General features: G+C 49.4%; 1 protein-coding gene and 1 long non-coding RNA gene across 2 annotated transcripts; both read right to left on the reverse strand.

Moving 5' to 3' along the window:
- Positions 1–456: 456 nt before the first annotated feature.
- Positions 457–13,850, reverse strand: Mlycd (malonyl-CoA decarboxylase). The gene is made up of 5 exons (XM_021631070.2): positions 13,272–13,850; positions 6,514–6,626; positions 5,554–5,710; positions 4,539–4,688; positions 457–1,568 (listed from the first exon to the last, which is right to left on the reverse strand). Exons 1-5 carry the CDS (start codon positions 13,794–13,796, stop codon positions 1,035–1,037), a joined length of 1,479 nt encoding a protein of 492 aa, XP_021486745.1. The 5' UTR covers positions 13,797–13,850; the 3' UTR covers positions 457–1,034.
- Positions 13,851–16,487: 2,637 nt separating this feature from the next.
- LOC132657011 (uncharacterized) lies at positions 16,488–17,966 on the reverse strand. Its single transcript, XR_009594855.1, has 2 exons — positions 17,793–17,966; positions 16,488–16,670 (listed from the first exon to the last, which is right to left on the reverse strand). It is a non-coding gene; the product is annotated as an uncharacterized LOC132657011 (long non-coding RNA).
- Positions 17,967–23,831: the final 5,865 nt, after the last annotated feature.

The following is a 23,831-nucleotide window of genomic DNA, read 5'->3' on the forward strand; positions in this document are numbered from 1 at the left end:
TCACCTAAGCCAATGTTGAGCCTGGGGCTGTGGAGTCGGTCGATCTAGGGAGGCCAATCTGGGAAGGTCTAGCAGATGCCATCAGGGAAAGCGAGGGGACATGTATGTCCAACTGAGAGAGAGCAGCGGCACTGTGCCTGCTGATGCGTGCTATGCCCACAGATGCACATGTGTGCATGTAGATGCACACACATACATTCACACACGCCCAGCTCCAAGCACACACGCCAACACAATCCAAGTGTATCATGGCCCTTCTCACAGCCATGTAGATGTATGCAGATGTACACACACACACACCCCTCCACTCTTCACCCTGAACATCTGTTCTCATCCACACTGTTCCCAGTGGGCTGGCTGGGACATGACACTGGACAGTTTAGAGCTGATCCTGAGCCTTGCCAGGACTTGAATCTTGAAGAAAAGTACACAGTGAAGTACAACTGACGAAGAGTGCACAGTGAATGATCATGTTTAATGTTTACAGGACAACTTGTTCCTTACTCTTCAGTTCATTATGAACTGGAATCTCATGTAAGCCTTATAAGCCGACTCTGGCCTCAAGCAGCAGCATCCACGCAGTGTCGACTATGCCCTGTGCACGTCACAAACCTCCCCTAGTCTGCACTTCAAGCTGCGGCAGCAGGCACAGCACAGACCTTACCATCTCGATACATAGAGAGGACGTGCCTGCCAGCCTGGCAAGCTCCAAGGGGTCTGTGCTTTGGGCTCCGCCTGGGCGGCATATGGTTGAGGCTGTGGAGCCCCCTGAAGGCACAGGCTACAGGGCAGCAGGGCTTCTGGAAGATCACAGTGCTACCCCAGGGCACGCATAGCCACGCCACCACCTCCTCCTCCAAGCAGTGAGTCGACCAGCACAGTGACAGCTGAGGTGTGGCCTCCTAAGTGCCTGTGAGGACAGGGGACACAGCACAGCTGTGGCTTCCCTGAAAAGGCTCCTGAGGTGAGTAACCTGGTGCGTCAGAACACAGCCCCCTTTCTGACCAGGGGCCTGGGCTTTGGGAAGGCTGTCCCTAGAGTTTGCTGTTCTTCTGGAACTGGGTCACCAGGCTGAGGACCTGCTCAGAAGCTTTGATGCTCTTGGCGCCTAGGTAGGCGATGCTGTTGTGAACTGTCTCCTCCAGGTAGTAGCGGTAGTTGACCATGAGGCCGAAAGAGCTGGTGAGGCCTTTCAGGCTGCTGTCAGCCATCCAGTTGATGCGCCATATCACGGCCCCATTCTGCAGATGAAAGTTGGCCACTGGGTTGAGGGCGTAGCCTCGGTGCTTCTCACCGTACAGGTACCAAGCACACAGCCTCATCAGTGGCCCTTGCAGCGCCTGCACCAGCTTCTCCGACTTCACCCACTCACCACTGCTCAGGAAGCCCTTGAGGCTCTCGTGAACTGGGTCACCCGTAACCTCTGAGATTTCCTTGCACTCTGAGTCTGTGAATAGCTCGTTCCTCCCATGCTCCTTTCCCTGCATGTTCAGAAGGCCTAGAAGCCACTTGGTGAATCCAGGTATAGGTGACAGGCTTGAGAAGGCCTCCAGGTGAGGAAACTCCTTCTGCATAGCAGGTAGGTGAAGGGGAAGGCAGAGAACACATGGTCAGCAGGATGGTTCACACACAGGAACACTCAACACACAGCCCACGTGCGCTGCTGTAGGCCAGCGGGGCCAGCTGACGGCATTGCTGTACTTTCTTTCAAACCATATTCATGAGGACTCTGGTGAGTGCCAAGGCCTGGAGGCATCTTGCATTCCCAAGATCAGCCCATAGCCATGCTAAATGCAGCCACACCATTGTCACAATGGTGAGACAGATCAAGAGTGGGAGGCTGGCTTAAAACCAGAGGGTTGGCTCTTGTGACAGGATGTAGCCTTTACTTTCTCTCTGTACCACACATCTCCTAGGACTGTTCCAGTGGCCCAAACCCAGGTCCTGATGCTTGCTTGACATACAGATGCCCAGCGATTCAACTGTCCAGCTCTACCTCAGTGGTGGCAGAGAGGACAGACAGCAGGGCCAGGCAAAATGACTTACCATAGGGCATAGCTTAATCACCACCACACAAGTTACATAAAGATCTCACGAATGGTCTTCACACATGAGCACTCCCTGGCTTTAACCACAGTAAGCCCACTGTGGGAAAAGGAATCCCACTACTGTGAGAACACAGCTCTGAATCTGGCATGCCATGCGCCTTTGGTCTTTCTCTGCGGCTCTTCCACAGCTGAGGTCTCTGCGCACATCTGTATGTGAGTTTATGTTGTGTACATGGCTTATTTACCATTTAAAACCAACCCAGTACAAAAGGAGCAGCCAGCGGGTTCCCACTGGCCCTCAGGCTTTCAAGTGTGCTACCTCTGTAAGCCCTGCTGAGCCTGTTGGGGCAGAACAGCGCTGGGCTCCTGCCGGCCTCCAGGAGAGGCCACTCAGGACTTTCTGGTGCATAAGCAAGTGCCAGGAAATGGCCAGGTGACTCTTAGCTCTGCCCAGGCTATGATTCACCCAGACCCTGTATCCTGCTCTCCCTGTCTTCCGAGTCTTGTGCCCCCTCTCCCCGCAGCTCTTTTCAACACTTCAGCAGGGAAAAGGGAGAGGGTGTGCTTTTGCTGCCTCTGGGGCATCGAGGAAGAATGATGTTAAAGCAGATTCCCAGGACACCACATTCTCCAAATCTAATTCCTGCCATGTTGGCACAAGCCTGTCATCCCAGCAACTCAGGGGCTGAGAAGGGAAGGTTGTGCATTTGAGGCTAGCCTGAAAAACTCTGAGACTCTGTCTCAAAATAACATGTTAAGACAGGAGGAGGGGCACACAGAGACTGTGGCTGTAGCTCAGTAACAGACTGCTGGTCTTAGGTGATCAAACCCAGCTCCTGGCATAATGCAGCACCACACAAACACGGAAGCACTCCAACTGCACTTGGCTGCCGTGAGGTCAAGTCTGCCACTGTGTACTGTGCCTGAGCAGAAAAGGTAGGGGGCAGGGAGCAGCTGGTGTACAAGCCCTGTCAGCAGCTCAGAATTCGACTCCTCACTGGGGCCACCTGGCAGGCACCCCATGGGGTAGTTGGAAAAGCTGTGCCCAGGGCAAGTAACTGCAGCACTTGTCTTAGGACACATAATGTGTCAGTGGTGGTTTGAGTAACAAGCCTCCCCACTCCCCAAGACTCGTGTGTTTGAATGCTTGGCCCACAGGAAGTAGCACTATTAGGAGGTGTGGCCTCGTTGGAGTAGGTGTGGCTTTGCTGGAGGAACTGTAGAGATGGCTTTGAGGTCTCAGATGCTCAAGCTACAGCCCATTGTGACAGTTGCTTCTACTGCCTTCGGATCAAGATGTAGAATTCTGAGCTCCTTCTCCAGCACCATGTCTGCCTCCCTGCTGCCATGCTTCCCACCATGATGATAACGGACTGACCTCTGAACTGTAAGCCACCGCCAATCAAATGTTTTCCTTTATTAGAACTGCTGTGGTGTAATGAAAGTTTTGGTTTCTTTGTAAACTGATTTACGTTATGTAAGTATGCTTTGGTTTTAATCCCAAGTGTGGGATTTTAGCTGGGCTTTAGTTTGTCCACAGCAGACAAGTGTCTCCTGTGGGGTGTGGCCTTTGATAGCTGGTAACAGCCTGCCTCATGTGGCAAGGAGAGGGGCGTGGTCTAGGGTTCTGAGGATATAAATATGAAAGTCCAGCCCTAAAAGAGAAGGTATGGTGTGCGGTGGTGGCGAGTGGCAGTTTGGAGAGATCAGAGGACAATGTGGCAGTTTAGAGACACTTGAGGGCACAGTGGCTTGGAGGAGACTGCTAGCTGCATTTGGTTTGCTGTTGACAGAGACTGGTATAGCCCTAAAAGAACCCACTGACCCTAAACAGCTGGGAGAAGTAAAGGGTCTGCACCCCCTCTCCCCACTATGACCTTCTCTCTCCTACTCAGGGTTGGGGGATTGGAAGGAAGAGACTTTAAGAAATCCCAAATAAATTAGAGTTTAAAAAGGGTGCTACTGTGGTCATTGTGCCTCTTCACAGTAATAAAACCCTAACTAAGACACCGTCCCTCCCAGGCAGCAAAGAAAGGGAATCAGACCAACACAAGCTAATGATTTACCTTCATGTTGCCTGGTCTAGCCTGGAAATTCCCCTCATAAGGCCCTGAAGGCTGCAGGGAAGGAGGGCCTGGATAGCATGGCGGGAGAACTGTCAGCTGTGCTATATGGACTGAAGCAGCAGAGTGATAAGGGGCCATGTTGACATGTGTGCCTAGACGTGTGGCACCAGGAGTTCAGGGCAAAACAGGCAAGGTCTCCCTAGAGAGCTCACGGCCTCCCGACATATGCATGCTGCACAGCCAGTGAGACAATATGCTTCAGACACCTGCTCTTTCGGGCCCTGGCCTGGCCCACCAGCACCTGACGCTGTTCTGCCTCCTCTTCCATCTAGGCCTTCCTATCTGGATCCTGCGTGTGCAGAGAGGTGGCAGGAATCACCTGCCATCATGACTGTGAGCTGGGGTACTGCTCCACCATGCTTACCTGCAGTTCCTTGACCACTCGCTTTATGAGGAAGCTCCCGAGCTCCACGCCCTGCAGGCCCTGCTGGGTCAGACTGATGGAGTAGAAGACGGCAGCAGCGATCCTGTTCTTCTGCTCTGTTTCGGATGGAGGGCACTCCTTCACAATCCCCTGGAAAACACCAACAGCATGCTTCAGAAAGGCTCCACGTGCGCTTCGCAAACCAAGTCACCCTGCCACTATTCACAAATTCTGTGGAGCCAAAGTACTGCAGGGGAACTTAGCCCCCTACCCCGCACTCCCACGCCACCCTCTCCCAGCTCATGTTCAGGCCATCTGTTTGAAAACAGGTGATAATTTCACCTCATCTGGAGACCCCATGCCAGCTCTGCTCAACAGCAGCACCTCAGGTCTTTCCACACCCCTCTGGAATCAGCTGCTTCACATACTGAGCCTTTGTTGAGGGCAATGCCTATACATGGGATCTCTTTAAATTTTCTTCAACAGCCCACTCTATTCCTTTGCTCAGCTCACACTTCTGTTCCAGAACACCACAGGCAGCCCAGGACAAGCTTTTTTCTCGCTGCTTTAATGGATTTTCTATGACCTCTTTAGTCCCACACCAGCATTCTTCTCTTTCCTAAATGAAAACCCATTCACCGTCAAAAAGCAAACTAAGAAATGACTTCTGCTGTGAGGTTTCTTAGCTGACACTCATATTATTGGCTCTCAGATTTTAGTAAATGTGTAGGATTTTTCTGTTTTGTTTGAAAAGGGGTTTCTCTGTGTAGCCCTTGCTGTCCTGGAACCACTATGTAGACCGAGCTGGCCTTGAACTTACGGAGATCTGCCTGCCTCTGGGATTAAAGGAGTACACCACCATGCCCGGCTCACTGCAGTTTTAGGCTGACTTCCACACACTCACTGTCCATACATAGATGTAGACGCACACACTACACCACACATGACACAGTGATACACCACACACGACACAGTGAAAGGCCCATCTTGTCTTGAAAGGACCACTCAGAAGTACCTGGATGTTGCTGGAAATGTCCCTGGTCAGAGCCACATGCAGAACAACCAGGGGCTCCCCGGGGGTGGAGCAGTGGGAGAAGAAGTAGCATCTCCGGTATGGCCCCACACGCCGCTTCATGTCCATCCAGTTTTTCACAGGGTGCACAGCCTCACACCTGACCAAGCAAAACGGAGATTAGATGGATGTGAGAATTAGAAACTGACAAGTGCCGAGTCCTGCTCACGTTAGCTCTGCCTGCTCTGCATCTTAACACCAGTTTGTCTGTTTTATCTGAGAAAGGGTCTTGCGCTAGCCCTGGCTAGGCTGGTACTGTAACGCAGGCTGCCCTTGAACTTTTGATGATCCTCCTGCCTCAGACTTCCAAATACTGGGAGAGCTGGCATGCACTGCCCATTCAACACCTGTTTGCAGAGCACTTTGTGCAGCTCTCAGGTGCCTGGCGCAGCAGTTTCTGCAGACCTGCTGGGATGTCTTGCTACTGAACAGTGTCTGCTTTGCTTCAGCTCCCTGCAGGTTGGAAGTGGATGTCTGTGTTGCCAACGCCGGTGGTGGCACCTGTTTCCGGCCTCATCCCACATGCTGCTGCCAGCGTGTGGAAGAATAGTGGATACTACCAAGGTTTACGTCCCAGGATGCTTTCCAGCCTTCGACGCTCTGGGCCAGGGCAGAATGTGGGCAGGACAGCAGGTCATGTGCTGCACTATACCAGGGACACGCTGGGGTTACGCCAAGAGGACATTTCAACAACTGCATGAGATAGCCCTCATGATGCCTCTACAACTTTGGTGTAAAACAACACGTGTGACACCTTAGGTGACTAGCAGACGGATTAGGGTCTTCTGGGGGTGCACCCCCACCTCCACCCTCCCTGTGAGAGTGGCACAGCACCCACACACTCAGTGTGTTCATGTTATCAGGGGAAATGAAAGCCACGCAGGCCCTGACTGTCGCACTCACTCGCTGATCTTCTGAAGTATCTCACAGGGTGAGTGCCAGGTGACCCGCTCCAGGTTCAGGAAGCCAGAGGAGAACCACTCCGACAGCATGTTTTTTAGCACGCCATTCATTTCCTGGACAAGAGAGAGGAAGGCAGGCCTTAGCGGAGCAAGTGTCCGTTCAGGAGCCTATCTACCCACTCAAAGACACACGCTTCCATAGCCCGATGTCTTGGAGTCCCCAGCCACACTTTCAGCTAGGCTCATGGCTATGGAATCAAGTGACCATGTACCCGACTTCTGGCCAATAAGCTGTAAGCAGAGGGTCCTGTAACAGTTTTGGGAGTCTCAAATGACATTGGGGACATGGCTTTTGCTGACCCTTTTGTCTTTTCCACAGTTGAGTAACTAGGATAGATGATTTTAGAGCAGCCACATAAGGCCAGGAGGTGACTGGGATGATTTTAAGGGCAGAACAGTAAGCCCCCAATCCAGGACTCCAAAGAGCAGGTCCAGCCTGGGGCTGCTTCACTCCAGACTCCGACCTGAGTGACTGACTTCTTGCTACACAGACCTCTGTGACTGGATCTACTACTCATGAGCTAATTCCACTCTGACAGATGAAACGGTGACCATCCCAGTGCATCTAGCACTGGGGTGACCTTCCACACACCCTGTCAGGTTCAATGCATGTGTGACCTGCATCTATGAAAATTAGTTTTATAACAAAACTTTAAAATGCACCTTAACACCTGATAAAAGATGGAAGGTCTCCAACTTGGGTGACCTGGGCAGAAGCTGCAGGCAAGGGGTGGGTGGTGGCTCTAAAGAAAAGACTTTGACATTTCCATTTGTACTGTTAAGTACCAGGGGACAGAGGAGGCACCACAGGTGTGTTTGTCTGTGGGGCTTCACAGGGTGGGGGAGTACAAACCCAGGACCAAGGGGCCTTGTTTAATGTGAAAAAGGTGTCTTGAACGGCAGGGCTGCCCATAGCTGTTAGGCTCATGGGAGAGGGTGAAGACAGCTGGAAGTGACTGCATGCAGGGTGCATGAAAACTCAAAGCAAGACTAGAAAAGTGGCTGGGTGGAAGTTGAGCAGGTCCTTTTCCTTAGGTTCTCATTCTCCTTTCCTTTCCTTTCCTTGGCAAAGGCTCGGCAGGGCAAAGTCCACCTCAATCAAAACACCCACCCACACACTGATACCCATGAACAAGGAGAAGGTGCTGAGAATGGTGACTGGGGAGCAGCAGGCTGGCAACACAGGACAGCTTTTTATGAAGCCTCATGCTCTGGCTGAGAGCTCATGGGTAAAGCACTTCCCCTCTGCAAATCGGAGGATCTGAGTGGCTCTCCAGAACCTGATGAATGGAAGACGGACACATGGCCTGTGTGCCTGCAGCCACAGCACTTAAGGGGGGATGGGAGATAGAGTCAAGAGGATACCTGGATGCCACAGGCCTGTAGCACGCACAGCAGTGAACAAGACACCTATCTTCAACAAGTTGGAAGACAAGGGCTAACACCCACATCTGTCCTCAGATGGTCTGTGCATTTACACTCACACACATACACAGTGACTAAAAAAAAAAGCAAAGCTGGGCATGCTGGTGGTCTACACTTTTGATGCCAGCATTCAGGAGGTAGAGGCAGCTTGCTCTGTGACTTTGAGGCCAGCTGGTGCACATAGTGGGACCCTGTTTCCAACGCAAAACAAGCAAGCAAGTCCTGCATACTCTGCATCTGAGTGTGATTGATCTCATGGTCCCGAGAGCCTCCCCATTTTTAAAGCTATGAATCACCAACTCTACCCTAGGAACAAAATAATCCTATACCCCACCTCGGGGGCTTGTGGATCTGCTTCTGTGCTCCTTACTGTGGGGCTGAACAGGCTGGCTGTGCAGGCTTGATGAGCTACACTTTGACAGTCAGGGCAGGAAAAGGCCAGGAACCCTGGCTCCATTGATGATGCCTCTCCTCTGGAAACCTCTTCTATTTTGGGCTACTGACAGTCGCAACATGTGATGTTGGACGCAAGAGCAGGGAATGTGGGCTAAAGGTGAGAAGTCTGTCTAGTTCTATAACAGCTGTTCCGGTGGGAAGTGACCACGGCAAGCGGCCAGGTCACCAGGTCACAGACAATAAGCAACAATAGTGTCCTATGCTTTCTGCTCATTAACACAGCAGTTATGAGCCATGCAAAAGCAGAGGAGCCTGGGAGCCCCAAGAACTAGGCTGTCAGCCTTCCTCCTGTGCATGCTTGGCTCACGGAGGCTGATCTTTTCTCAGCAGAAAGCTTTCCTGGGCTCTCTTTTGAGATGCTTGCCTTTCTAAGTGGCCTTTTTGGGGTATACTTTGCCTTGCACAGAAGCCCAGAGCCGGAAGGGAGGTGAAGCTATTGTCAGGGAAGAGGGATGGGGCCAGAGAGAGTACTCTTCCAGCTTATGGGGCCATAAGGGTAGGGGAAGGGCAGTTGTTATACTGGAATCTCTGTCTCTAACAACAACAACAACAAAACTTTGGTCTAACACAGAAAAGCACAAAATTAGCACAGAAATGATTAGAACACAGAATTGCTAGTGAGAAGGTCAGAAGGTACCCCATTGCCTAACATGTAGAGAGGCTGTCCAGCAGCACCAAGCATGGCGGCTGTGGGAGGAGGTGGGTAGGCTCCTTCCTCTGGCTCTTTGGCTGCCAAGGGTTACTATCCCTTGTCTTATGAATCCAATCTCAAACTGCATGTCAGGAATCCTCTTGGGAGCTATAACTGCCAACTGCTAAATAATACTGGACTGTCCTCCCCCAACCCGGGGGAGGCTCCCTTCACTATACTTTTACCTGTAAGAAATGCAACTGATAACCATGTGTGCTCCTGAAAGTATGTGGGAAAAAACCTCAAAGCCTGCCAACTCCATCCAGCGGGTACTTTCTCTGGCACCCTCCTATACACCCACATATACAGCCCTAGGCAGGTGCCACCACGCAGGACCGGACCAGAACCCAGCCATCGTCTTCTGTTGAGGACTCAGATCTTGCTAGAGACAAAACTGAACATAGGAGCCCAAGCCCAGCTGCTAGCTCAGATCTGAACTGGTGCCTCTTTCAGCCCAAAGCTCTTGGTGCTCATCTCCAGAAAGATCACCAAACCAAGCACAGCCAAGAGCTTTGAATTCAGCAGCTTTTTTGTTTGTTTGTTTTAAACAATACTGTTTTACTTGTAACCAAGAGGAACTTTTCCTGGCATAGTAACACTGCTTTGGGGATTTTATTAGTCCCCACACTGAATAATCTTTTCATGTCCTTTTCTATGGGTTAGCACTTTGGTTTTCTGAGATGGTCTTATGTAGCCCAGGTTGGCTTATTATGCAGCTGACCAATGCTCCCCTGAAATCAGCATCTGCCAATAGCTCACCTCAACGGCCCAAGAATCCCATGGAGTTAAGGAACTTTGGTAAAATCATGTAAACCATGCCATGCAGACAATGGCGGGAGCAGACTACTCATTCAGAGCTTCTTCTGCTCCGTCCTGGGAAACACGTGGAATCTGCATTTGTTTGGGGGCTGCCGTCTGCTACTTACGCTAAGGTGACAGCACCACCTAGGGCCCAACACACAGACCTGAACCCACATGGTGGGAGACCTCAGGAGCAAGCTCAGAGAGCTCTGTCTGTAGCCAAGTGTCCAGAAAACAGAAAGGTCGTACAGGGTCCAGGCAAGCTGCACAGCTGACAACCAGTAGTTCTGAGATCTGGGGCCACTCGGCAGTGAGCACATTCCTCTCCTAGTTAGCTCCAGTTGTCAACTTGACACACTCTGGAAGAAGGAAAGTCCACTGAGGAGATATTTTCTGGATTGATGATTGATCGATTTGGGAGGGCCCAGCCCATGGTGGGCAGTGCTTCCTCTGGGCAGGCTGGGCCTGGACAGTGTAACATAGGTAGCTGAGCAAGTCAGAAAGCAGCACCCTCCATGGTCTCTGCTTCCATTCCATCTCCAGGTTCCTGCCCTGGCTTCCCTCCATGATGGTCTGGAACCTATAAACCAAGTAGATGTTTTTCTCCTCAAGTTGCTTTGGTTAGAATGTTCTGTCACAGCAAAGGAAAGCAAACTGGGATACTTCCTAAGAAAACACAGCATTTAAGAAGGCCCCGGGAGCCACGTGGTGGTGGCACACACCTTTAATCTCAGCTTGGGAGGCAGAGGCAGTCGGATCTCTGAGTTTGAGGCCAGCCTGGTCTACACAGCGAGTTCCAGGACAGCCGGGGCTACACAGAGAAACTCAGTCTTGAAAAAGCAAGCAAGCAAACAGACGAACAAGGCCATAGGGGTCTGCACAGCCATCTCTAAAGCACGCACACCAAACTTACAGGACACTGAACAGTGGCACCTTTCGGGTGTACGATAATGGGGAAGATGTACCTTACACTCAGGTTTGCTGTGATCCTAAAACTGCTCTCAAAGTGGTCTGTCTTTACAAAGAGACTGTGCAGGGCTAAGGAGATAACTCAATCAATTAAGAGCTTTCCTGAGTTTGATCCCTAGCACCAGCGTTTTAAAAGTGTGGGTGGGTGGGGGCTGGGTAGGGGAACATGGACAGACATCTCAGATGTTAGGAGCACTGACTGATTTTGCAGAGGATCTGAGTCTGGTTCCCAGCATCCACGTGGCAGCTCACAACTGGGGGCAACTTCAGTTCCAGGGTATGAGTCCCTCTTCTGGCCTGTAGAGGCACTGCACACATATTCGCCCAAGCCAAGCACTGGTGCACACACTCTTTAAAAGAAAGGCCAGCGTAGTGGTGTACTTTGTTAGCTGGCACTGGGAAGGTGGGACAGGAATATTTCTGGAGTTTACTGAGCAGTACTCTAACTGGTGAGTCCCAGGTCTCAGTGAGAGACCCTGCCTCAAAATCTAAGGTGGGACAGCCTCGGAGGATGACACTCAGGTTGACCTCTGTCTTACCTGGGCGTGAGCATGCATGTATATACCCACTCCTCAGTTCTTCTAGTGATAGGTGAAAACACCAAATCCTGACTGACAGATGTTAGGGAGAGGAATAAAGCAATTGACTGACTCAACTGTGTACAGTTAAACATGACAATTAGCCTAGGATCTATGTGGAGAAACACACAGAACTTCAAAGTGTTTGCCATGTGGAAAGGCAAAGGTCAGGCTGTGAGTCCGCCTCTGCTGACAAATACCTCTAAAACTCATTCTCGACTCCTGTCCGGCAGTGCCTTTCTCCCTTATGTGGAGGACAATCACGTCTAAAAAGCAAGGGAACTTGGATGCATACTGTTTGAGCAGGTGGCTTGCTTCTGATTGCCAGAGGCAAACTCCGCCCCAAAGTTGGTCTCTATGTTATAGTGTCAGTGACCAGGATGAGCTCTGGCTGGTAAAGGAACTCCCAGAATCAGACTCTGAAACTGGATAGGGCATTAGAAGCTATCCAAGACCACTTTGTGTATGTGTATGGCTGGTTGTGGGTCTTTCTGGCACTTCCAGACCTCCTTTCTAGTTCTGAACCCTGGGGTCAGACGTGAAGCACTCTGGCCTCAAAAACATCTGCCTCCCTGGAGCCTAACTCCAGGATTCAGGCATCATTTCACTGTGGGAGATTTACAACAAGGTTCCAGTTTTCAAAGAACTATTGTATAGTTGTGTGGGGACATTTTGAACACCACAGAGCACGGAATACAAAAGAGCAGCCACTCTGACTGCCACCAAGCCTGAAACAAGCTTGGTATCATAGAAACCAAGACAGATTTTGTAATACCCAAAGAACATCTGAGGTTTCTCAGTCCTGGGTAACACAGCCTTGGAAATAAACCAGCTATCTTGAAAAATCTGGTCATATGCATTGTTGTCACTCATATTAACCCCTTAATGACACCCAAGGCTCAGCAACCAAAAGAAGAAAGGGCCAGGTAAACCCTTCCATAGTATGGTGGTGGGCAGTGTAAAAAAGCCCGGATTGGGACAGGTGTCAGAGACATATATGTACTTGCTCTGAGGTCTGGGGCAATTCATCACCTTGGCATGTTATGTCCTTCACTGTACAGGACACAGATGGAAGTCAAAACTGTCATGCCTGTTTTAGAGTTCTTAATCGGGTCAGAACCATAGTCATACTGCTTGGCTTTGAAAAAGTACAGGAAGCTTTGAATGGCAAGGACTTCTGAAAAGGTGGTGTGTGAGCGTTCCCCACTATGGAATATTAATAGCATAAAGAGCTGGCAGCAACACTAAACAATCTTTTTGGTCACAGCTACTGTAAACATCCATTATCTGTACACTACATGATCTCACTGGGTAAGCGGCCGACTAGCTCAGGCACTACAAAGTAAACTTAGAATCACTACTTCTAGGGCTGAGCACGGAGTCACAGCTCCTGTGCAGAGTTGCACTGCAGGAAGGCGGTTGGAGGCTTCGGAGACTCAGACGGTGGTGACCTTTACTTTTGGCCATCTTTGTGCATTTCATGTAACCTGTCGGGTCAATGCCACGCTTGGGATGGGTGGCGAAACTCTGCCCAGTGCCGTGCTCCATCTTTGTTCAGCGCAGTTAAAACCAGAGCTACTTTGGAGTAAGCGCAGTGGGTGTCACACCTGACAGTCACCCCGAGGGTAGTGCTACATACCACGCAGTAAGCACTGTGTTCCTGAGGCCGGCGAGGTGGGGCTGGAGGGTTGCAGGGGCTTGGAAAGCGGGGAGGAAGGGACAGGGCCCCGGGGTGGTGTCGGGGACCCCGGGGTCGCGCTGGCCCGGGCGGGGCCTTACCCGGACGTGCGGCCCCTCCACCAGCTTGAGGGACTGCGCCTCCAGCAGATCGGCCCGCAGCTGCACCAGGAAGCGCACGCCGCCGTCCAGCTTGCTGATGTGATGGAAGAGGCCGCGGTAGCGCGGCACGAGCGCGTAGCGCAGCCGGTCCTCGGCCTGCATCAGCACGGCCACCTCGCGCGACTGCTGGTGCAGCTGCAGCACCCCGGCGCTCTCCTTGGCCACCTGGCCGTGGTCCACTCCGAAGCCCTGCGCCAGGCGGCCGAGCAGCTCGGCACGCTGGGCCGCCTCGGCCAGGCCGCCGTAGAAGCTCACGAAGTCGACGCACTGCGCCTCGGCGAGCGCCGGCGACTTCTCGTGCAGCTCATAGACCGGCGTGGGAGGCACGGCTCGCCGCAGCAGCTCGTCCATGGCGCCGGCCGTGAGCCCGCTGCACGGCCTAGAAGCCCGAGGCCCCGGCGGCCGCGGCGGGTACCGCGGTGGGAGCAGTCGCCGAGCCCTCAGGCCTGGCCCGAAGCCTCTCATGACAACCCGCAACAGCTGCTAATGGTAGAAGCCACCGGAGCGGCCCCCGCCTCACTTCCGGTTCTGACTTCCGATGCCTCGCCTATCCCATTGGTCGAGGTGGATTGACGGACAGGGGCATCGACCAATAGAAGGACAGAACTGTGGGGCGGAGCGAGGCAGTTTTCTTAGGCTGGAGGCCAAGTGTAGCCAAAGGTCCCTAGCCTCAGGGCGCCAGATTTTACCTCTTGGCCTGCATCCTGACAACTGTCCTGAGAGTCACTCTCACAGCCCTTTGCCTCTTTTCCCACTACGCACGCGCTTCTCTTGATTTGGGTGCTTGCCATCTCAGCTCCTTCGGGGACCATGCTGTGCACGCAGGTTCAGATTCAGTGTGGGCTAGGAGCTGAGAAATTTGAGTTTTGAGTGCAGAACAAGGGCTCCTAGGGATGGGGATGGTTCAGTTGGTAAAATGCTTGAGGTCTTGAGCTCATGTCCAGAACCCGTGGGGAAACGCTTCTAATCCCAGCGTCGGGGAGATGGAGACAGGAAGATCCTTGGGACTGTGTGGCCTGTCAGTCCAACTTACATGTTGAGTCCAGGCCAACCAGAGACTCTATCTCCAAAAACAAAACAATCAGGTGGCTAGCGCCCAACACCTGAGGCGCTCTTGGGCTTCCAGAACGGCACGTTTGTTCAAGGAAATGCACATGCACACATAGAGTGCCTGGGATAATTCTCTGGCTGGACATTCTGTTGACCCTGCCTAGGCATTCTCTGGCTCTTGGCTAGGGTCCTAACTTGAGAGGACTGCCAGAGACCCAGCCTGTGTCTCCTGCTGCACCCTGGAGAGCTTCTGGTCATGCTGCAAATAGATATCCTAATAATCTCTTCTACCAGCCTCCTTGCTGGGCCTCATTCATTCATTCATTCATTCATTCATCATTCAACAGGATGATTTTTCAATTGCATGGTATGTTCCAGGCCACCCACTAGGCTTGCATTTGAAATGGTCCTGCCCCTGTTCTCGACAACTTACAGTCTGAGGGGCAGACACATTCTCTTTTTGACCAATATGGTGGGAACCAGTTGGTTTTGCTGTCTCCTATGACGATACATTTATCAATGAGTCCTCTTCCAATAAACTGTACTCTCCAATTCATCTGTCTGCATCTTTCTTTGGTCTCACGACACCTCAGGCTGGCCTGTGCACACTAGGAGTTGCTGTTTTGGAAGAGTTCATCATCATGGATAGGATAGCCAGGAATAGCCTATCAGAGGAGATGACATTTAAGTTGAGAGAAGGTGCAGGTTATGGAACAGGGACAAAGAAAGCTCCAGACTTTTCTTCTAGCTCAAATACATGACTTATAACTCCTGCCCTGCCCTTCACTTCAGTATCCACATGTCACTGATTTCTCTTTCTTCCTGGCCCACTGCTCCTGTGGCTCCTGTGACATCTCACCAGGACCCCTGCAGCACTTCCTTGCATCCAGGCTGGCTCCTTCAAGCCACCATCTGCTCTATCTGCTGAGTGTGGTTTTTTTTTCTCCCTTACGCACATAGGCTGTTCACTTGCTCAGCAATCAGGCTGAGTAGTGTAACACACAGAGCTAGCTTCCTACTCTCTCCAGCCCATCTTCTGTCTCTCCTTGCATTATGATGCCTCCGAAGCATAGAGACTTTGGCTATCAGTTTTGAAAAAGACTTTTAAAACAGGGAGGGGATGGATCCAGCATGGGAGGGTGGGGTGGGCTCCAAAGATCCAAAGATGAGGCTTGGATTTGAGGCGGTGGATGTACAAGTTTAGCCCTTTCTGTACTACATACACGAAGCACTCCGTCTCTTTGGCATGTGCTAGATGGGCGCCTTTTACGGTTCTTCCACATTTATTGTCACAGTAACCTGATACAGTGATGGAGGTGGAACAGAAACCGGGACTTTCATGAATGCCCCAAACTGGGAGATGGCAGCCAGAATCCCTGGACTGCTCTGATACTACGGTGTGTGTCTTAGCACTTGAAGCCTGCCTCACTCCAGCCAGGGCTTCATCCACCCCACCCCAGGCCTTTCTATGATGAAATGAGCATTTGTTTGTACGGAGAGACTTGAGTTTCTTTTTGTGCCACAGTATGGAGGGAACACAAAGAGCTGGGAATGTCACAGATACCATATCTGTGACTGTCAGCTATCCCAGGCTTTTAGTTTTCACGTTTGCTGCATCAGCCAGCAGATAAAGTAGGGACCTGACGGGGTCACTCAACTTACCCGGGCAAACGTGTGGGTGAGATGCCTACATTTGACCCTTGTCTTGTGATTCTAAAGCTCTTTCTTTATTCCACTGCCTTATGTTTCTAGCGACCATAGATGAATATTGTAATTTTATCCCAGTTGGGTACCAGTGTGTCCAGGAAGAAGCTGTTGAAACCTTACTATGAAAGAGGATATTCAACACACCTTAGTGCTGATGGAGCTAGCCAGAACCCGTGGTACAGGCCTGTGAGCCAAGCTGTTTGAGTGGCCGAGGCAGGAGGATTACCGGTTCAAGTCCTGCTTGGGCTACAGAATGAGTTCAAGACCAGCCCTGGGCAATTTAGTAAGAGCCTGTGCAAAAAGAAGGTGGGGAATGTAGCTTGGTGGTAAAGCGCCTGCGTAGTGTATGTGAGGCTCTGGGTTCAATCACCAGTACAGGAATAAAACAAGACAAAGTAATTGTCATAGTTAGGGTTTCTATTGCTGTGAAGAGACACCATGCCCATGGCATATAAAGGAAAACATTTAACTGAGCTGGCGTACAGTTTCTGAGGTTCAGTCCATTGTCATCATGGTGGGAAGCATGGCGGCACTCAGGCAGACACGGTGCTGGAGAAGGAGCTGAGAGTTCTACATCTGGATCTGCAGACAGTGGGAAGAGACAGTGATCTGCTGGCCAAGCTTTAGCATCTGAGACCTCAAAACCCATCCCCAGTGACACACTTCCTCCAACAAGGCCATACCCCCCAACAGTGCCAGTCCCTGTGAGCTCATGAGGCCATTTTCATTCAAACTACCACAGCAACGAAAGTACAGAGGTTAAAACCGTAAGCAAACAGCTGTAAAACACAACTGAAAGCCCAGAAAGAGGCCCAGTAAGGTGGAGTGTTTAGTGTGTGACAATGGATGAATAAACTGATTGGCTTTGACCCCAGAAGCCAGAAGGCAGCATCAGATCCTCTGGAACTAGTTACAGGTGGTTGTAAGCCAGCCAGATGCAGGTGCTGGGAGCTGGATTTGAGTCCTCTACAAAAGCAGCAAGTGTTCAAAGAACTACGCTTAGCCATCCTTCCAGCCTCCCACTTTCTGTATCTTAATAACCAACCGCAGAACCAACCAACCGTTTCTGGCAGAAAAGGAACTAAGAAGATATGTGTCATAAGACTTTTCTCAACAGTAACTTTTCCTTTGATTCACAGAACAGGGAACATCCAGCGACTTTCAGAAGCAGCAACCAGTGCGTCAGAAAAGCAGCCCCCCTTCCCCCACTCCCGCGCCCCGGCTCCCCCACAATCTCATATGTAGACCTTGTACCGGGAACCCTGAGGCAAGATGGTTTCTGCTGGTGATAGCCTGTGTCCTCTTTGGTTTTCAAGCTTTCCAATGACATCATTTTCCTATACTAGCTTGTCCTTGAATCGTTGCCTTCTAGGAGGGAGGAAGCAGCGAAGGACGGAGGGTTTGTTACTAGCAATAGGAAACCGAATTCGATGTTGCTGGCGTGCAGCCGGGAGGAGACCTTTCAGCCTTGGGGGTCCTTAACGTCTACGGCAGAAAAGAATTTTAGATCCGGTGTTAGGGAAGCAGTTAGCAAGTTTATTGATGCGGCAGAAAGACAAGGAGCACTCGAGGAGAGCCCTTTCAATGCACGGAGAAGGAGCACTTGAGGCCGAGCACTTCAATGTATGGAAGTGCCGCAGCTGTAGCTCTGTGTGTGACTCGGGCTGTGTTTAGATGTCAGGGAAGCTATGAGCGGGTGCAAACCTGTTCCTTATCCACGGAGTTCTGTCCTTGAAGATGAGCTTCTAGGCATAGGTTGCAAGCTCGCTGCTGGAGCAGAAAGCGTGGGAGAAAGAAAACACTCATTCCTGGGTTCTTGCTTACACAGGGGTAAGGAGGAAACTGAGCTGAAACCCCGGGCCGTTCGCCATCAGAGCAATCTTGTGTGAAGTTTTCTCAGAAGTGAGAGGAGGGGCTGTAGCTCTTTTTACAGATGGGTCTGGTCAGTTATGTTGAAATGTCTGAGTATGAGCCACTGGGAGATGGAAATCATAACCAGGAGTGGGCGGAGCCCTGGGTAGCTGTCCCGCCCAGGGGTCATGGCTACCGAAGCCTTGTAAATTACTGGGGAAAATGTTCTGTGTCTCTGGGGAGAAAGGACAGAGTTGGATGCCAGACTGTACACACTAAAACTCAGATGCTTGAGGCTTTCAGTGATTTAAAGTGAAATAAAAATGGAACACTGTTTCTGAGTAAGAAACACACAATCCTGCAGGCCATGTGGGCCTTTAATCCCAGCCTCTGAGAGGCAGAGGCAGGTGGATTCTTGTTGTAAATAAAAATGGTGTTGGGCTATATAATGTTATTATTAGCCCTATTATTGTCTGGGTGGTATTATTTAACCAGCTATCACAATTATTTACCTTGGACCGGGCAGATATTTCTACCTATATTATCTCAATGACCTCACCATCCACCTCCCTGCCCCCAAACAATGCCATCTGCTTTAACCATCCTCATCTGGGCTATCTTCCATCCATAATCTTATAAATACTTACTTGCATTCTTTATCTAGGCCTTTCCACATCATTATTGGAGTCCTTCCTCCCTGCCCACGTGGTTTCTTTTCTACGCTAACCCATTGTGGCATTCTCCTTCCTCCTCTCTTCCCATCTGTCTCTCTCCTGTGATTCTCCTGTTCTCAAAGGCCTGGGAATCTTACCACACCTACCCCAATCTGCCCTGCCCAGGTATGCCTTTCAATCAGCCAATCAGGTAGGTTTATACAATAAGGATAGGTGAATCCAGGCACTAACCACATCTTGAGTGCCAGTAATTGGCATCAAAATATAAGCATCAGACCAACCTCCAACAGTGGATCTCTTAGTTCGAGGCCAGCCTGAACTACAGAGTGAGTTCTAGGACAGTCAGGGCTACACATAAAGCCTGTCTAAAAAAAAAAAAAAAATCCCCAAACCAAAGACCCCCCCAAAAGAATGTAATACAATATTTTTAAGCAAAACCTCATTATTAAAACAAACAAAATTTTCAGCATCCATGACATAGGTAGAACTGATTTCCCTAGTACATGGAAGGTGATAAGGCCATAGGAAAATACTACACACAATAGGAAAATGGAAGACAAAAGATGCCAGAATGTTCGAAGAAGAAGAAGAGGAGGAGGAGGAGGAGGAGGAGAGGAACGGCACTTAGAAACATGAGAACTGGGGCCGCCATCCTTCAATCTTATATACTCTAGGTCTCTTAGAGACCTTGAAGCCATGTGCATTTGTGACAGAATCACATAAAACTGGTTGGGGGAGTGTCTGAACACTCAGGTGAGGGTCCCTTGACCCTCCCTGTCCCCCTCTTTTTATGAGGAAGTGTCAAAGGTCAATGAGCCCACTTGTAACGATCTTTTGCACAGTTGACACAGCTGGTCTTGTGACGATGGCTCCAAACAACATTTAACAGATATCACGGGACATATACACACCTGTTAAACAACAACAACAAAAACCCTAATACGATTCTGGCATATTCTTACATATATCTTAAGAGCCCATTTTTACTTAATAAAAATTTGTAGCAAAATCCACAAGCTCCAGTAGAGGGGGATATTGTTACATGAAAAAAAGAAAAGGAAAACCAAACCCAAAAAATCAAAACAAACAAAAACCCTCTGCCTGGAAAAGGATGTTCTGGGTGGGCCCATCCCTGAGCAGGGAGCTGAAGATGCCACCTTGGAGAAGAGTGTCACCTGGAGAGAGGAACCCATCCTGATAGCTGCATATCTGATATGTGGCAAACCCCTCATATAGCACTTCAGGGCATTCATATACTGATGAGGTCAGAGTCCTGAAAGTCCAACCATGCTCCACACGGCCATGCCTCCAACCTTTTAGCTGATTCAAGCTGAAACACTGGGTCAGATTTATCAGGACCGAAGGTGCTGGGCTGAGCCTTGAACTTTGATCCTCACTGGCTCAGCAAATAACAAAACAGCCACCCTTGTCTTTAAGGAAGTCACAACAGCAGGGCCTTGAAACAGCCCACAGTATCACCTCCGTAGACAAGAGCAGAGAGGGAAGTGAATACATGCATGAAAGCTCACTTGCTTGCTTGTGCCTAGCTAGTTTTCTCTATTCAGGACCCTGAACCTTGGGAATGGTGTTACCTACAGTTGCCTGGGTCTTGCCACATCAATTAACAATCAAACTAATGCCCCTTCTGACTTGCCCACTAGAGCAACCACAGAACCCCTCACCGAGGCTCCCTTCCCAAGCGATTCTAGGTTGTGTGTGTATAAACCAATGATTGTTGTGATATGGCTAAGGTTTCTATTGTAGATGAGAGGGGAAGACACACACACACAGCCAGCCAGTGGGCATAGCTGAAATAGCAGGGTTATAAGGAGAAGCTTCGGGGGAGGAAAGCCCATGAGCTGAAGGGAGTTTACGGTAGGGGTGGAGGCTGCCTGGTTTTGTCTACATACAGAGAATTTGGGGAAACATGCAAACACAGTGTGGCTACATGACCAAGAATTTTGTCTTCAAGGGCCTTGGGGGAATTATTTTGTACATGGCCCACCACACCCTCTGGTTCGTTGCTTTTGTTGTTGTTGTTGATGATCATGGTCAGGCTTGGTCCTCCTGAGGTAGCCAGGCGGGAATGGGACTATGTTCCTTCATGCTAGGATGCTAGCATCAACTTTGAAAATTGCAAGAGGTAGTTGTGGTACGGAGGGGGCCTAGAGGCCAGCATGCACTTTGGTGTGCTGACAGACACCACAGGTAGCCATTTGTTCCTTCTGCCAGTGATAAAAGAAATAGCTCCTTTCTGTAGCTATTCACAAGTTCCTGAGGAATGCTGGTTTTTGTCTAACTGCCAGAAATCCTCCGTAGTCCAGGTTGAGCCCAGTTCTGGGTATCTGCACCGCCCTTTGGAACTTGGGAAAATGGAGTCTCTTTTGGATCTGCAGCAGTAAGCTGACAATCAAAGCTGATCAGCACAAAGACAGAAACGAGTTAAAATATCCAACAGCTGAAGCTGAGGTCCAGGTGCCCCTCAGTGCGCTCCTGTTAGATTTTATAATTGCCTTATTTACCTTGGGGTGGGCAGATATTTCTGCCTATCCTATCTTAATAAGCTCACCATCCATCTCCCAGCCCTCATCCAATGCTATCCACCTTCACCATTCCTATCTGGGCTACTTCCATCTGTGAATCTGTGATCTTATAAATACTTGCTTATGTTTTTTTTTTGTTTTTTTTTTTTAATCTTGGTGTTTTCTCCATCCACATCATCCTTGGAGTCCTTCCTCCTACCCCATGTGGTTTCTTCTCCACAATAATGCATCTTGGTTTTCTCCTTCCTTCTCTCTTCCCATCCGTTTCTTGTGATTCTCTTGAACTCAAAGCCTGGGAACCTTAGCCACACCTATCCCATTCTGCCCTGGCCAGGTTTTAGGCCTTTTATCAACCAATCAAGAATAATGTCTTACACAGATTTACACAACAAGGATAGGGCAGTAACCAGATCTTAAGGTCCAGTAATTAGCATCATAATACAAGCATCAGACCAACCCCCAACGGACGGCATTTCACAAAACTCAGTATGAATTCATAATAAAGGTTCACCTTAAAAGTTATAGAAGGAGGGGCTGGAGGGATGGCTCAGAGGTTAAGAGCCCTGGCTGCTCTTCCAGAGGTCCTGAGTTCAATTCCCAGCAACCACATGGTGACTCACAACCACCTGGTGCCCTCTTCTGGCCTGCAGGTGTACATGCAGACAGAACACTCTATACATAATAAATAAATAAATCTTTAAAAAAAAAAGTTATAGAAGGAGCTTACCTGGACACAGGAAGAACAATTAGACAAGAAAAGGAAATAAAAGTTATCCACATGGAAAGGAAGAAGTAAAGCTACTCTTGTTTGCTGAGCAAAGCATTGCTTTACTTTTTGTTTGTTTGTTTGTCAAGACAAGAGTTTCTCTGTGTAGTCTTGGCTGTCCTGAAACTCACTCTATAGACCAAGCTTTGAACTCAGAGATCTGCCTGCAGCTGCCTCCTGAGTACTGAGATGAAAGGTGTGCACTACCACTGCCCGGCTAAACATTTTTAAAAATGTTAACAATTATTTATGTGTGGTGGTACACACCTTCAAGCATTCAGGAAGCAGAAACAGACAGCTCTATGTGAGTTTGAAGCCTCACAGATATACAGTTGAGAACTATGTATCCTGTTTCAGAACAGCTAAGGCTATCTAACAGAGACTCTATTTAAAAAACATCACATTTTTCAAGAATTATATTTTATTTTGTGTGTATGGGTGTTTTGCTTGTATGTATGTCCTTGGACCATGTGCATGCCCTGTGCCTGGAGAAGATCCCCTGGGTCCGACATTATTGATGGTTCCAGGCAACCATGTGTGTGCTAGGACCTGAACCCAGGCACTTATTCTTAACCATTTATTCTTAACCATTGAGCCATCTCTGTGGCTCTGTGCTATTTATCTCTAACTATCAACATGAAAACTTAGCATCACCTGGGAAGAGCCTTGGTGAGGAATTATCTGGACCAATTGGCCTACAGGCATGTCTACATGGGGTTTCTTGCTTATTGAAGTAGGCAGACCCAGGCCTCTGTGGGCAGCACCGTTCTGTAGGCAGGATAAGAGAAGAGTGAAAGAAAGGAGAAAGCTAACTGAGAGCAAGCAAGGATCTATGCACTTACTCTCGCTGCTTTTTAAACTTTAACTTAAATTTCTGTTTGCTTTTAAGACAGAGTCTCTCTGTATCCTGGCTGTCCTGGAAGTTGCTATGTAGAACAGGCTCACCTTGAACTCACAGAGATCCATCTGCCTCTGCCTCCTGAGTGCTGGATTGAAGGTGTGTCCCATCCTGACTGGCCTTATTATCTCTGTTTTGCTTTAAGCTCCTGCCGTGACTTCCCTGAAATAATGGGCTATAACCTGGAATTGAAGCCAAATAAGCCATTTCCTCAGTAAGTTGCTTTTTTGTCACAGCAACAGATAAGAAACTAGGACATTTGCAGATAACAAGATCATACATCATACATATCTATACATATACACATTGTATACATACATACATATATATGCACACACACACACACACACACACACACTCTGACTCAACAAAATTGTTATGATTAACAAATACTAAAGTTGCAGGATGCAAGTTAATACAAAAAAGTGCCATTCCTTTATACAGACAGTGAACTTTCCAGAGAGGAAATGAAGAAAAATGGTCCCATTTACAATTGCAACAAAAGAATAAAATTCTTAGGAATAAATTTGACTAAAGAGGTGTAGACCTTGTACAGGAAGAATTAGAAAATGCCAGAAAAGGCAATTGCAAAGGATGTAGCTAACTGGAGAGATGTCACGTGCACGTAGATTGGACTCACTACTGTTAAAATTCCCACAGGCCCCAAAGTGATCCACAGAACCATGTAATCTGTGCTGAAACCCCAAAGACATTCTTTGTAGAAACAGAGGAGTCCTGAAATTTATACAGAAATAAAAAACCATGAAAAGCCAGAGCAATTTTAAATCAGTAAAACAAAACTGAAAGAACTATATTTAATTATTTAAAAAATTTCAGAGTTGGGGCCAGTGAGATGGCTTGGAGGTTAAAGGTACATGCTATGAAAGACAGGGGACCTGAGTTCAATACCTGGAAGCCATAGAAAGGTGGAAGGTGAGGACCAATTCAACATAGTTGTCCTCTGACCTCCACACATGCACGTGTTCCATCCTCACCCCATGATGAAAAGCT

Source organism: Meriones unguiculatus, chromosome 10 (genome assembly GCF_030254825.1).
Source record: "Meriones unguiculatus strain TT.TT164.6M chromosome 10, Bangor_MerUng_6.1, whole genome shotgun sequence".
Lineage (NCBI taxonomy): Eukaryota > Metazoa > Chordata > Mammalia > Rodentia > Muridae > Meriones > Meriones unguiculatus.

Excerpts from the sequence above, each read along its gene's own strand:
- Mlycd (XM_021631070.2), bottom strand. The coding sequence starts at position 13,796 with ATGAGAGGCTTCGGGCCAGGCCTGAGGGCTCGGCGACTGCTCCCACCG. Across the intron at positions 5,711-6,513 it reads ATACTTCAGAAGATCAGCGA|GTGTGAGGCTGTGCACCCTG; the intron begins GTGAGTGCGACA and ends TTGCTTGGTCAG. Across the intron at positions 1,569-4,538 it reads GAGTGGTCAAGGAACTGCAG|AAGGAGTTTCCTCACCTGGA; the intron begins GTAAGCATGGTG and ends CCTGCTATGCAG.